Source organism: Meleagris gallopavo, chromosome 21 (assembly GCF_000146605.3).
Source record: "Meleagris gallopavo isolate NT-WF06-2002-E0010 breed Aviagen turkey brand Nicholas breeding stock chromosome 21, Turkey_5.1, whole genome shotgun sequence".
Taxonomy (NCBI): Eukaryota; Metazoa; Chordata; class Aves; order Galliformes; family Phasianidae; genus Meleagris; species Meleagris gallopavo.
In genome coordinates this window covers 6,319,156-6,332,473 of record NC_015031.2, presented here as the reverse complement: position 1 = coordinate 6,332,473, position 13,318 = coordinate 6,319,156, and the positions used below count along the sequence as shown (strand labels likewise).

At 42.5% G+C, this 13,318-nt stretch overlaps 1 protein-coding gene across 5 annotated transcripts in view; it reads right to left on the bottom strand.

Annotated features, from left to right (window-relative positions):
• The window catches only part of KSR1 (kinase suppressor of ras 1), a 48,138-nt gene extending 42,915 nt beyond the window's left edge, over positions 1-5,223 (bottom strand). For 4 of the 5 annotated variants that reach the window (XM_010721974.2, XM_031556443.1, XM_010721972.3 and 1 more), the window contains exon 1: positions 3,743-3,761. In XM_010721974.2, coding sequence (XP_010720276.2) covers positions 3,743-3,754 — 12 coding nt within the window. In that variant the 5' untranslated portion in view covers positions 3,755-3,761. Of the gene's footprint in view, positions 1-3,742; positions 3,762-5,130 lie in introns of those variants that run through there. The other variant, XM_010721977.3, reaches the window with a different exon arrangement.
• Positions 5,224-13,318: the final 8,095 nt, after the last annotated feature.

Sequence of the window (13,318 nt, the reverse complement as noted above, 5' to 3'; positions counted from 1 at the left end):
AATGTGAGGTGTGGGGAAATGCTATGAAACAGAAGAATGGTGTTCCAGAAAGACTTTACTTATTGCCTTTTTCCTGATTCTTTTAAAATTACTGAGGTGAGCTACGTGCGAAAACTTAACTGTTTGACTGTGCTGTAAGACTGTTCTTCACTTACTGAGTTTCTGTGACTGTGTTGTATGAGGTTTTCTACTGGACTGGGTTGCTTTGCTTCCTACTCTCCCTGCTATTCTGCAGGAAAATGAGCAGGAGTGAGGCAACAGGAAGAGTAGGAGTTCCCTCTGCAGAGACAAAGCAGGATGTGACCTCTGTTCCCTAAATAGGATAGAAATGGTTGGAACTCGATATCCAAGTTGGTGTCTTCCTAAAGCAAGGAAAGACTACATCAAGGACCAAAAGCAAAGCTGTTTATCATGGGTTAGAAACTGCATTTGATGACACTGGGACAGTGCTTTGTAAGATAAACTTAATTAACGTTAATAACTATAATGATGGATTCTTGCTAAAGAACACGTAAACACCGTTGTACTTGATGAAGCCTCAACTGCTAACCTTTGATCTTACCAAGTATTGGTGCTGCTCCTACCTGACAGCATCCTGCAGCTTTGGTGCTCTGCTTTCGTTGGGACAGGGTGTCTGGAACCTGTGTGACCTGTTTGTCCAGCTGAGAGCCAGCCCTTCCCCACTCGTGCTGCCCTACTAAACTTTGCCTTTGAATTTAACAGCCTCTCATGACACCGGTTTCCATGAGCTGCCTGACCCCTTGCTTTCCAGAGCAGCATACAGATTGCTACCTAGAACAAAGGAACGAGTGTGAATTATCATAAGGTAGCTTCATCTCCAAGCACAGATTCAGAACCATACAAAGTCTTTTCAGTCTCAAATCTAAAACTCCTGTATTAGCATGCAGATGACCAGAGTTGAAGGAGGCTTTTTTGTCTAAGTACCCCAGCTTCCTTACTACTTCAGTGTTTCTGTGCTGGTTATGGTTACAATTGGCTTACTGTTGTCAAGGCTGCACAGAGGGCCAAGTTGGTACTCAATGCTAGAAGTGAATACTTTGTGAATATCAAAGTTTAGCCTCTTATCTCCAGTCTAGGAGAGCAGCTTCTATATATGCCAGCCTTCAAAGCCAGAGCCTTGTCTATTAAGGATTTCTGGTAGTACCACAGATTAAAAAAAGAAAACAAAAAATTGGTTAAGATGACTAGCTGGGTTAGTGGTAGCTAGGATGACTGAGCTCCAGAGCAGCTACACCCACATACCAGAACAGGGTTGTGACAGCAGGTGTAATTGCTCTGCCGTTAAAGTCAGAAATAGCCAGATATGCCTGGGCCATTGAGTTCTGCCCCCCCAGCCCAGCAAAGTAATTCTGCATATGTTTTATTCACATATGCCCTAACTGAGGAGTTTGAACATATAACTGAGGCAAAGGTAAGAACTGTACAGTACATCTCTAGAGACTAAAAAGGCAAACTTCCACTGCTATTTTAGAGCTCAGTGGTCCTTCTATCTCCTTTCTACTAGAATGGGCCCTACTTAGCTTACAACAGATGACTGCTCCTCACAGTGCCTCAACTCTAGCTTGCTTCTCCTTTTAGCTGAAACACTTTTTTATGAAGCTAAGTGAAAGTGACCTAGAGTTTGTTTATGCTCTCAAAGGGTATATGTTTTGTGCTGGAAACAAGTGCCTCTAACCAGACTGACTCCATACTACAATAATAACTGGAAATGAACTCTGGACCATCGGCTCCCAGCCGATCTGGGTTAGATCATGTTGCATAAATAATAGTCAACTCTGGGGGTGGGGAAAGGAGAAACTGCTGCACTTTCAGTAACGTGGAGCAGCCTCCTTTCTGCTGCAAAGGCACATACTCCTAGCAGCTGCACAAAGCCTCAGATCAGTGATGATATATATGGAACCAACAAACACAGCACTGGGAGGAGAGAGGGAAAAGCTTTAGGGTTACACAGCAGCTGAAAGGAAGGACCAGGCTATAAAACAAGGTACCATACAGTTTCACTTGAGTTTGAACATTGAGACTAGCAGATAGTCTGTCACAAGTTTGCTTCATATACCAGACCCAGATAAGCAGTGCTAAGGCTGCATTTGTCTCGTAACCATGCCATCTGTGATAGTCATTCCCACGAGAGAACTACAGTGCAATGTGTACAGTGCAGGTGAAGTTCCTTCTTCTCCTATTTCCACCTTCATCCTGCCTCCCAAATACTAAGGAACACCAGGACTACCAAGCACTTTCTCTGAAAGTCTGCCCTACCTACTTCTTGGAAGAGGTTAGAAAAACTGCAGAGTAGAAATGCTCTCATTAATAGGTGGGCTGCCTGCAGTTCCTTTTAGCTTAGACTATGTTGGATTTGGCCATTCTAGAGAATGAAGAAGTAAATTAAAAGTCCTTGTCATGTGGTCTTGCAATCTTGGTAACCGTTCTTTGTCCTTGTGTAGTGGATCTGGAGAAGTTGCAACTTTTGATCTCAAAGCATCTGCCTTCTGAGCACAGCACACTTTCAGTACAGATGACTAAAGGTTTTCGTAGGTTGGAAACCAGCAATGGCAGAAGAACTGGAGAGGGGACTCCAACAATGCTTACATTCTCTTTTAAGCCTAGTTTCAAATATTATGCAAGTTAACTATATCAAATTTCGCACTTGGTTGTTCTGTACTTGTGTGTAGGCAGGCTGGTATCCTCTCTTGCTGAGGCTTTCTCACAAAGCTGATCTCGAAACAGTCTGAAACAGTCCCTGATCACAACAGAAAATTGATACATTTGTGCAGGATTACAGTAAGCTGGAGCTTAGTACATGTTGATCTACTGATGTTATAGGCTATCCAGAAGCCATTCAGCTGAGCTAGGAAATTTGGTACGATGAGTCAGAGCAATGCATGTAACACTGTTATTCATGTAGTTAATAACAGAACATTCATTTTTTGAGCTCTGAGTTAACAAGTCCACCTGATCTTCCAACTTCTATTTGCTCATATGGGGCTTGGATAGGACTTGATATCCATGAGTTTGTACTCACCTTTAACAATTCCTGGTACTGGCTTCCATCAATAAGGCAGAGAAATAATCCTTCTGTTTCCTACAAATACCACACTTTCTCACTTTGCTTTCCTATTTGAGTACTGTTTCCTATTACCTTGCTTGTTAAAAAAACACTTAGTTTACATCAGACTAAGTCTGAAGACAGTACAAACAGACAGCACTGCTGTTAAAATAGCAGGATCTTCAAGTGAGGGTCAAGGCCACACTGTTTAAGGTATTCAGCATTGAAAGGCACTGATAAAAGAACTGAGTCAGCAGAGAGTAGAGCTAAATTCAGCTCTTAACTCTTGTTTTAACATGCTTCAACTGCACTGTTTTTCAGCACAGCCATATTCAGTATGTATTATTGCATATGAAACATGGGCTCACATAGTCTGACATTCATTTAATGCCAACTGAATAACCCCAGGGAACACAAGTGGGGTCCTAAGTTAAAGCCAGTTGTGCTTTTTGCTACAGGTAGGTCGCTTACGTGATAGCTTTAGCAGACCAAGTGTTTTATCAGGTGATATGGCTGTAAATAATTTACCAGCCACCCCATAACACTTGATTAAAACCTCCTGAAAGATCTAATTGAATTGTCTCTGAAAGAACAGATAATGGTATGACAACTGTGTGAAGGGCAGATGGCAAGTGGAAGCTCATCAGAACACGAGAAAACAATTTAGAAAAAAGGTACCTTTATCTGCATTGAGTTGTGATGATCTCTACTTGTCTGATGTTGGCTTTTATGGAAGTCATTTCTTCTTTCTGCCTTTGGGCATCTGAAGCAGCAGCAAGAGTACTGGCTGTTCTCACGAGTGGCATTTGGGCATTTGTAGAGTAAGTACCTAATATCTTAGGCAACCAGGTTAGAAAGCGTTCACTGCATCGTTTAGTGACGAGCAGCAGAAAGGATATGTACTATTCTACAAACAGGTCAAACTTGGACAAGTCATGCAGCAGTAGATACACTATGGAGTTTCAAATGAGAAGAATGCCCTGACCTCGAAGTCATGCTTATTTTTGGCTGGGGTAGATTGATATAGGCTGCCAAGTTGGGTCTCAGGCTCTGGGCACAGGAGATCTGAGCTGATTCTTTTGAGTAGCAAAACAAAGTTATGGTAAACATGGGAATTGGGCTGAGTGCAAAAAGCTGACTGGAAACTGCTCCAATAGAAGATTCAATACTTTTTAAAAAATTATCAATGCATGCACCCAGAAGAATAACAGTTGCTTGTGTTATAGGGTACAATAACCAAAATAAATCATCTCTTGGTCATACAGGTTCATACCTGCTCTCAGCCACAAATGCCTGTATATAGCCCATTTGTCAGCATCTGGAAGCAGATTTGAGACTGTATTGCCAACTACCTTCCCCAAACCCCAGCAGTGAAGATTAAAAAACAAACAAACAAACAAACAAAACAAAAAAAACAAACATAAAACCACCAACTGGTTACTGATCAGCCTGCCTCTTTCTACTCACATTTCACTTGGCCTCAGATTTTTAGCTGTGAAATCTCACTGTTTCATAACTTCAGAGAAAAAGGACTGTCCTGGTATCAGGACTTCAAGGAAAAAGCCTCAGCATCTTTCCTCCTCAAATAAACAAGCCATTCTCACTGGTAAATTTCAAAATCCCTCATCCATTAGAACGGCTCTCCAATTTTCCCCATGTCCTCTGTCTCAAAATTTGAGGCCAGATAAACCTTGGAGCCACAGCAAACTTCATTAAGCAGCTGGAGTCAGGCTCAGCATTAAGAAGAACTCCAAAGAATTCTAGCAATGCAGAGACTTGCAGTGCTTGCTGATACTGTTCCCACAGCTCAGGCCCTTTGACAGGAAGCACTGTGCTGCTAACTCACCCTGAAAAATACAGTTTGAATGTGGAGATTATTCTTTGCAGTATAAAGGGGCCGTGCCTCGTATGTTAGAGACCCCACACCAGGCTCTTCTCCTTACGATGACAGGATGACAAAAAAGGCTGATCCAGCCTATTTATTGTGCACAGGATCTGTGATGAATACAGAGGCAGGGATCAGACTATGCATTTCATCGTGTGCTTCCCCCTCCCCCTGCACCCACCTGCAGGCTCCAGCAAGACAGAACTGTGCAGAACTGCTGAGTCAGGATCTCCCGTGGGGTCTCTGAGGTCTGCAGTGCTGAAGCCAGGTGACAAAGCTCTGTGACAAGGCAGAAAGTGAAGCATCTGGAAACACATATCACATCGTGGACACTTCCAATCTATCAGAATAGGGTCTGTCTGCCTTTGCCCCCACTCGCAGGGCAAGCCAGCATTCTTGTCATGCCTTATGCAGTTGTTAAAGTAAGTGAAGTGAGGGGCTGCAAAAAACTGGCCTCCGAAGGTGGACAGGTAGCAGGCATTTTCTTCTCCCTCTAGAGATCTTTACATCAGCGGTGTGCTAACCCTGAACTATTTGTGCAAGAGCAGCTGCAGCAGTGGCTGGTCAGCACGTGTCAGAACTCTTACTGCATGATTCCCGCAGGACTGGAATTGCCATCACAAAGACACCTGGGCCACTGCTTTCTCTCCTCCTCTCACCCTGTTCCAAATAGCTCTTAGCTGCTACACTGCATCACAAAGTCATCTGTCTCATCAACAATCAGAGTAATTTCTGTACACTGCTTTAGGAAACGAATACACCTTGTAGTTGCAAGGTCTGCATTTTCTTCCCAGTGTTGCCACAAAAAACTGAATGCCTTGAAGCCAGATGTTAAGTCTCCCTCAACTCACCCATTTCAGTGTGTCTGTAAGAGTACCATGGATATCTGCTAGTAGAATATTATGGGCAGGCTGGGGAACTTGCTCCTTCACTAAGAAGAAGGGCAAGGCAGTTTGATACAGAGCACAAGAGGCTGTAAGGAGCTCTCAAACACTACAGTGGGCTTCAGCTAAGAGCAGTGCTGCATCACCACACATTGCTCTTGCCCCAGTAGCTCATTTCTTGGCAAAGGAATGAAGGAATAGATGCTACTACCTTCAACTTGAAATCTTACACTGTGAGGAAACCATTAACTTCAAAGCTCTTAGCTTCAGATCACAAACTAGTCATTGCAAATAGGGCAATCTGAATAACACAGCAGAGAAAAAAAAGAGGAAAGAACACATCATTGGAACTGTTGCATGTCTTGGCAGCAGGATGATGCTGTAGATTAAGTTTCCATATGAATGAAAACCTAAATACTACTACCAACCTAGCAGAAGTATTAAGCCGGGTTAGCTGTGCCTTCAGTTGCAGACTGGCAGCTGGTAGCAGATAAGGCTGTTTGGTTGGATGCAAACAGGTAACTACTGCTACAGACAAGCCTTAAGCATCACTACAAAAAAATCCTCTCCTTTCTTCCTCCAAGCCTCAGCTCTGTAGCAACCCTCCAGCTCATTGTCCATGACTGCAGATGGTCCAGGAATTCAGGTTGCAATGGCAGGTGGCCTGCAGAAGCTCTGCCTCATTATACCCATACAAAATGCCAGCGATACAACAGCGGCTAAGTCAGGCCTGCAGCACTCAGCAAGTTTTAACACACATAATATCCTTATTTAATACAAACAGGGTTGGCAAGCCCTTTGACATCCACTCTGGGGTTTCTTCCAGCTTTGTTGTGTAAGGAAATGCAAAGTCTCTGGTGTTTGTGCTCACCTTGGTTTATCTCAGTGTCAGCTGTTTCCTTAAAACAAGGGAAAACAGACAAGAATATAGCTTCCAGAATTCACTAAAATTAGGAAAATAAATACTGCATCTGACCTGCACCTGCACTAAGAGAGTCTAATGCTACTAACTGGTGCTGGCCTGAAGCACTCAGAACTATCTCCATCGAAACTGTGGAGAGTTACAGGCCTTTGTACAAAGTGTTTTAGCTTGCGGAAAGTTTCAGTTTTGATCAGTAAGACAAATGGCCCATAAACTGAAATGTCTTGCTTCGCTGATGAAGTTTTTAAAAGGAGATATCTGAAAGTCAGAAGTCTTCTGTGGAAAGTTCAGTCAAAAACAGTTTCTCTTTTCCCTGAAACTCTGAGCAACAAAAACTTATGAACTTCTGCTTATTTTGGTGGAGCTGCAACTATCTCCTAAAGCAGATTTAACCCTCTAGCTTACTAACAAGGTAAAAAGAAAAAAAACCCCACTGTTCTAGAAGATAGAAGACTGGTGATAGAAAATTCTCAATGCCTTAAGGATGGATAAATTACTGAGCACTGTAGGTCAGCGCAGGGGATACAGTCACACATCTTCCACATCTTTCAGTAGTTACTTACTGACCAACCCATTTGCATCCCCTACCTAATAACTTGCAGTCGTTACACCTGATTGAAGTTCTCAATCTGGAAATAAATACTTATGATTTATTCTTTCTAGTTTAGTCAGCAAATCTAATAGCTAAAAATACAGCCTCACGCTGGAATCTGCAAGACTCTACAATACCCTACACACACAGCAGTAATGAGAAGCCCAAGACTTCCTTTCTAAATTTAGGTTGCTTCAAACAGAAGTGAAAGTTCTTTAATAAATCAACAAACCCATGTTTTAGAAGCAAATAACAAGAGTAGGACTGGGCAGGAAACTGCTTGCCCAACCTTTAGAACTTCCTTGAAAAAGGCTTCCAAGCATTTTCAGGGATTCAGACCACAGACCAGCAAACTGCTCCGTCCACCTCCTGGCTGCATTCTGAAAGCCATGCTCAATTAGTTCTTCTGGCAATGTCACATATCCAACTGAGAGCCTGGATCTGCTGCATCCCAGCAAGATTCCTCAGTGCCATGCTAATTACTGCTCTAAAGCAGATCTCACAGTTTCTGCTACTAGAGCTATTCCACTTGGATAACTACGAATCATAGAATAATCATCAGATCACAGGCACTCTCTAGCCCCTTATCAAGGCATGATTCCTTATTCTACTGATTAAGTGTCCATGAGATGCACACAATGCAAACTAGACTTCCTCTCTACACAGAAAAGGAATGACAGACACCTGACCTCTGCTCACAAAACATTTCAAAGCAATGAGCGGCATTCACCTGTTTTATTCTTGGAGACTTGTTGCAACTGGACAGAGAATGCCATGGGTCTGCATTTGGGTTCAGCCCCCAGCCTTCAACTCTATAATTTCAACAACTTCCCCAAGCATAAGAAGAAGAAGCACATGAAACTCCTTGTTTTCTCCTTTTAGGAAAATCACTGCTGAGAAGGCAGGAAGCTGTTTCTTTTTTCCTCTCATTCATTAAAAGTGTATTTGAGTCAGACATCTAACTACATATTCTACACTATACTCTTGCTGCAATCCCTTCCCCAAATCACTTCTGACTGATCAAAAGCATTAGTAAGTCAAACTAAAAAATTCTCAGCCCATATGTAGGAGCGGGCATTTCTGGTGCAAATCTATTGGTTTTACCTGCCATCATGGCTTCAGTTTGTAGGAAACAAGTGTTTCTCATGTCTCTCAAGAGAGTACTGCTGGGCTAGGATAACCCTCTGGGATCATCTGTAAATGGCATAGCAGCCCTGCTCAGGAGTTGCATCTTGAAAGGGCAGTCCATCTCTTTTGGAACAGGTGTGCTTCCAGAGTCAAAGATCCTGTTTCCTCGCTTACCAGCTGTGGCAACTAAGCCATTGCTTTGGTGTTGCTGCTAGTCGTGTGGGATTACTCCATGGGAATGAGAAATGGGCTAGGAGGAAAGTCTCTAACATTTGTCTGAGTCAGTATCTCTGGGTGGTGTCATCTATACATCATTCTGTGCTGCGCCCTTCACCACAGCAGTAATCTAGCCAATACATTCTCCAATCCCCAAAACAGTGACAGGAAGCCAAGAATGATTTCGTTATCATTTATCTTTTGGAAAGAGAAAGCGCCCTTATTGGCTGAAAAAAAGGATGGGAAACCTTAGCCTTAAAGAAAGTAAGTTTTATCCCAGCAGCATCTGAAAGATCACATGGTCTATGGTGTCAATGTATTTTTAAGTGCAACTATTCCCTAAATAATTCTACGTGTTGCAAGACTTTTGTTAATTGTTCCTACTTATGAACAACAGGTGATAAATTTATGTACCACCATGCTGACTCATATCTGTAAATCTGTCACCCGTATGCAGCCTTAACACTCAGGGGTTTTTGTTGTGCAAAATGCAGTTACCTGCTGCCGTCTGAACTTGAGTAGCACAACAAGCTCTGTTCAAGTGCTATCTATGCAAAACTGGTTACAGCCACAGGTTTAGCTAGATATAACTGGAGTTCAGGCTGGGCTACTTGCCTGATTGCATCGATTCTGAACATGCAATACACATCAGAATTTGTATGTGGAGAGCGAGGCTTGTCAAGCACGACAGCCTGTGGGTTCCTGTTAGTGTGTGCAGGCACGTACATACAGAGGTCTTAACTCCAGGCACCGGTGAACTTCTTCACTGAGTTCAGCTGCTGTAAGGACCTCCAAGCTGGCCCCAAGCAGAAATAATTCTGCTGTAACACAATCCAGCAGCAACAGAATTTTGGAGACAAAAGCACTATTAAGATTTACTGTGATACTTTCCTTCTTGCTTCCCATTTAGCGCTTCATAGAATCCAGTCAGGGAGATAAGTACATACAGAGCTTAAAAAGTGAAGAGAAAGCCATTTTGCATCTTCATTGTGATGGCAACCTACACATCAGAGCTTATCCCAGGTATGTTAAAACACGGCTGACGACTTCTTATGTAAACATTTATATAAAATTAATTGTGAGACATAAGCTAACTTGTTAAATGTATGATTTCTGATCATCTGCGGAGACATGCTGTTAGAAAGAACAGATGATGTCTACAGACTTTGTAATAACACGTGGTTCTCTCTCCTTCCAAGTCAAAGAGATTCTCTGTTGAAACCTATGTTATACAAATAGATGCACAAATGTAGGAAAAAAAGAAAACTTTCTGCTCGCCTCTGAGAAAAAACAAATGCATTGCACATACGCAAAAAGTGAGATGAAGTAAGGGAAGAACATCTCTTACATAAGACCTGTTGGAAAAGGAAGTCTTTTCAGCTGAGCAGGGCTTATAAACATGTGGCTACAGGTTGCAGTTTGGCCTGAAAAATTCACTGCTCCCATTACTTAAAATTTAGAAACACACAATCTTTCTTATGCATACCACATAACCAACTTCCAGTCTGCAAGTTTGGACAATTACAGTTCTTCACCTTCCATTCCTCCCTTCATTTTCAATGCACTTGTTTCTGCTTAGAGATTGGTTGTTAAGAGATAAGCCTTTTCTAGTCAAATTACCAAGTGAATGAAGATAACGATAAAGCAAGTTCAAACATATTTTATCTACAGTTATCATTCAGCCAAACTGAAAGACTGATTTGAGGAGTCACAGACTTATTTGTGACACGGTACAGCTCCAATCAGATCTTCTGACCTGGTCTTGCATTTTCTGGAGATTCTGAACAAAAGACATTTCTGAGAGAGAGGTCAAAGTGATCTCTGCAGGCTGGGCCAAGGATGTCTCCATCAGAACATAGGTCAGCCCAAGAGCATTAAAGCAGTTTTCTTAAAAGCAGGCAGATGTCAGCAATGCATGCTGCTGCCCCACCCCGACACTCCCACCATAACCAGTTTGCTTCCTTCCCAGAAGCACTCCAGTTAGCTCTTATGATGTAAGAATCGAGGTAGAAAGAAAATGTATCTCCAATCTAAACATACTCAAGGTCTCAGTTCAGCCTAGTTCTGCCTCATCTTTGTCGCAATTAGCAGTGTTGGAGGATTCGTCCTATTACCAGCTTCCTAAACAAACAGACCCAGAAAGATATCACTGTTACAAAAAAAAAAGAATAAAATATATACCTCTAACTTTGCAAAACCAGCTTAATGGTGATGCAAGGGATTAGCACAAGGACAGAGTTAAAAACTGTGACAGTTTTCTGCAAAGATATCTGGGGGCAACACTGGGTGCTTACCCCATGGCAAGAAATTGTTTGCTCTCATTATTTTCCACTTCAGTTTTGTAGTCTACTTCAGAAATGAGTAAACCTGTGAGGACAGAACTGAAAGAGAGTCATACACCAAAGCGTAGGATAAAAACACTCAAGCACTTACTCAGTAAAACATATAAAAATTAAGAAAATACAAGACCTCATGGTATCAGAGAACCTACTCTGCTAGTAACTAAGCCAACAAAATCTGCTTTGTACTACAGGGAAACTCCCTGCCCTTCTAAGAAACAGCCTTCATACATGTGAAACGGGCTCAGCTCATGGAACATATCTAAGCACATTACTTTTAAGTAATTCCCACAGTCCTTTCTTTCCCCCTTCTTCTTTCTATATTACAGAAAGTTCTGCCTACAGTCTTCAGACTGATGAGTGCTTATTTTTTCCTGCTGGGGTTCCAGTTTGACATCCTTATCTACCACGCGCTTCAGTTTGAGACCTTGTGCACAAAGAGGAATGAGGAAGGACTTGATGCATTTCAGTAAATTGGGAGGGACATAAACATGCACACAACCTAACCTTTAGTTATATTGACGTTCTTAACTTTGAAGCACACACACATTAATCATGTGGTGTACATGACAGGCCACGAAGACAGAGGAAAAAGGATAAAGTAAGTAGATCTTAGATTTGTTTTTCACTGGTGCTTTAGGCTGCTAATTCAATTCACAGTGCTACTGCTTTCAGAACTTTACTCCAGGGCTGTGCTAACCTGGGAACCAGTGAGCATGCACTGCTGTCTGACCTGCATGACACAGGGTTTAAGACAGCCGTGTTCACCCAGCAGCATTCACTGCTACACCTGTTTGGTCAGAACATCTGTTGTTTACAGATGCAGAATGTTGTGTTCAAGGAGATATCCCTTCATCTGTCACATTCACACTTCTGATACCAAAACTGGACATTATGAAAGTTTTCAACATACAAGAACTATGTTCCGACTATATTAGACAAGCTTCCTCTGCTTTTTGTTCTTTATCAATTTCACTTTTTGTTTTTAATCAAAAGTGATTTTTGATGTAGTACATTGGACTGTCTTCAAAAGACCCGTGCAGCCTGGTATTTGGCCGCAGGAGCCACTTCTTAACTTCTAGAGTTAAGTCTCCTCCCCTCCCAAAGTGGTACTTCCTGCTTCCAGTTTGTTCCTTGCATCTATCTCATGGTTTTATCACATCCCTATGGCTTTGCTGTACAGTTTACCAGTTATAACAATGCAGCTAAGTTCTCATAATTCTTTTTCTACAAAGACATTTCTGAACGTGAGACATTTAGGATCACACCAAAGCCCCAATGAAGTTTGCAGGCCCAGCAGCCATACTACCAGTAACCACTACGCAGGATCCATGAAGCCATTCAGTGGCTCCTGGAGATCTCCGAATTCGCAGCTTCTCATTCCGCTGCTACTGACTGGCAAGGAGCTGCTCACAGGCTGCACAGTGACCACACGCTGCAGTCAGGCTATTGTGCTCTGGCTCTGTGCAGTATTGGAGCACCTTCCTGGACTGACTTGTTCGGATAGGCAAATGCGTATGAACACAAATGCACACATTTCTGACACGTTAATATGGCACAATGACAACCAGCACAATGACAAAGGCCACCTGTTACTGGGGCAGCCCCGCAGCCCTCCAGGAGTCCCCATGGTACACCACGAGAAATCACAACATGAAAACAAATGCAGACCCTCAATCCCTGCAGCCCGGTTCTGTGCTCAGCAGCAGCAGACAAACCCACTTCAGACTGCGCAGAGTCACTAAGTGAGAGATTCAGCCCCTGCTTGACATCACATCTTCAGGTACAGGCAACTGAAGAGAGCAAAGGGCAGAGAGTCCGTACCTGTTCTCATAGCTTCATGGGCTGGCAGGGATTCAGCACTTGATTGGATTCCCAGAGAAATCACATACTGGGGAGCACATCAGAGATCCTTCTGATGAGGGTCAAATTTTATGATCACCAGCGAACGTGGCACCCATTGGTTTAAGCAGATAATTGCTTAAGGAATGCAGACACACACTCAATAACTATCACTAGCAATATTTTTTGTTGCTTTCAGAACAACCTGAAGATGATAGCAGGCCTATAGGCTCTGTGATTAAAGTTTTCCTTTCAGAATGGGTCCACCAGCAAAATACTGATGATCGTTTTCCAAACTGATGGCAATTTACATTGTTTGAGCACTGAAAAGACAGCAGGGTTGCCAAAAGTCTACTGAAGTACTGTTATGAAGAATAGTCTTTTGAAGGCTATTTGGAGGTGGCAGGAAGAAAAAGAACTAGCAACTTTTTTCTTTTTCTTTTTCT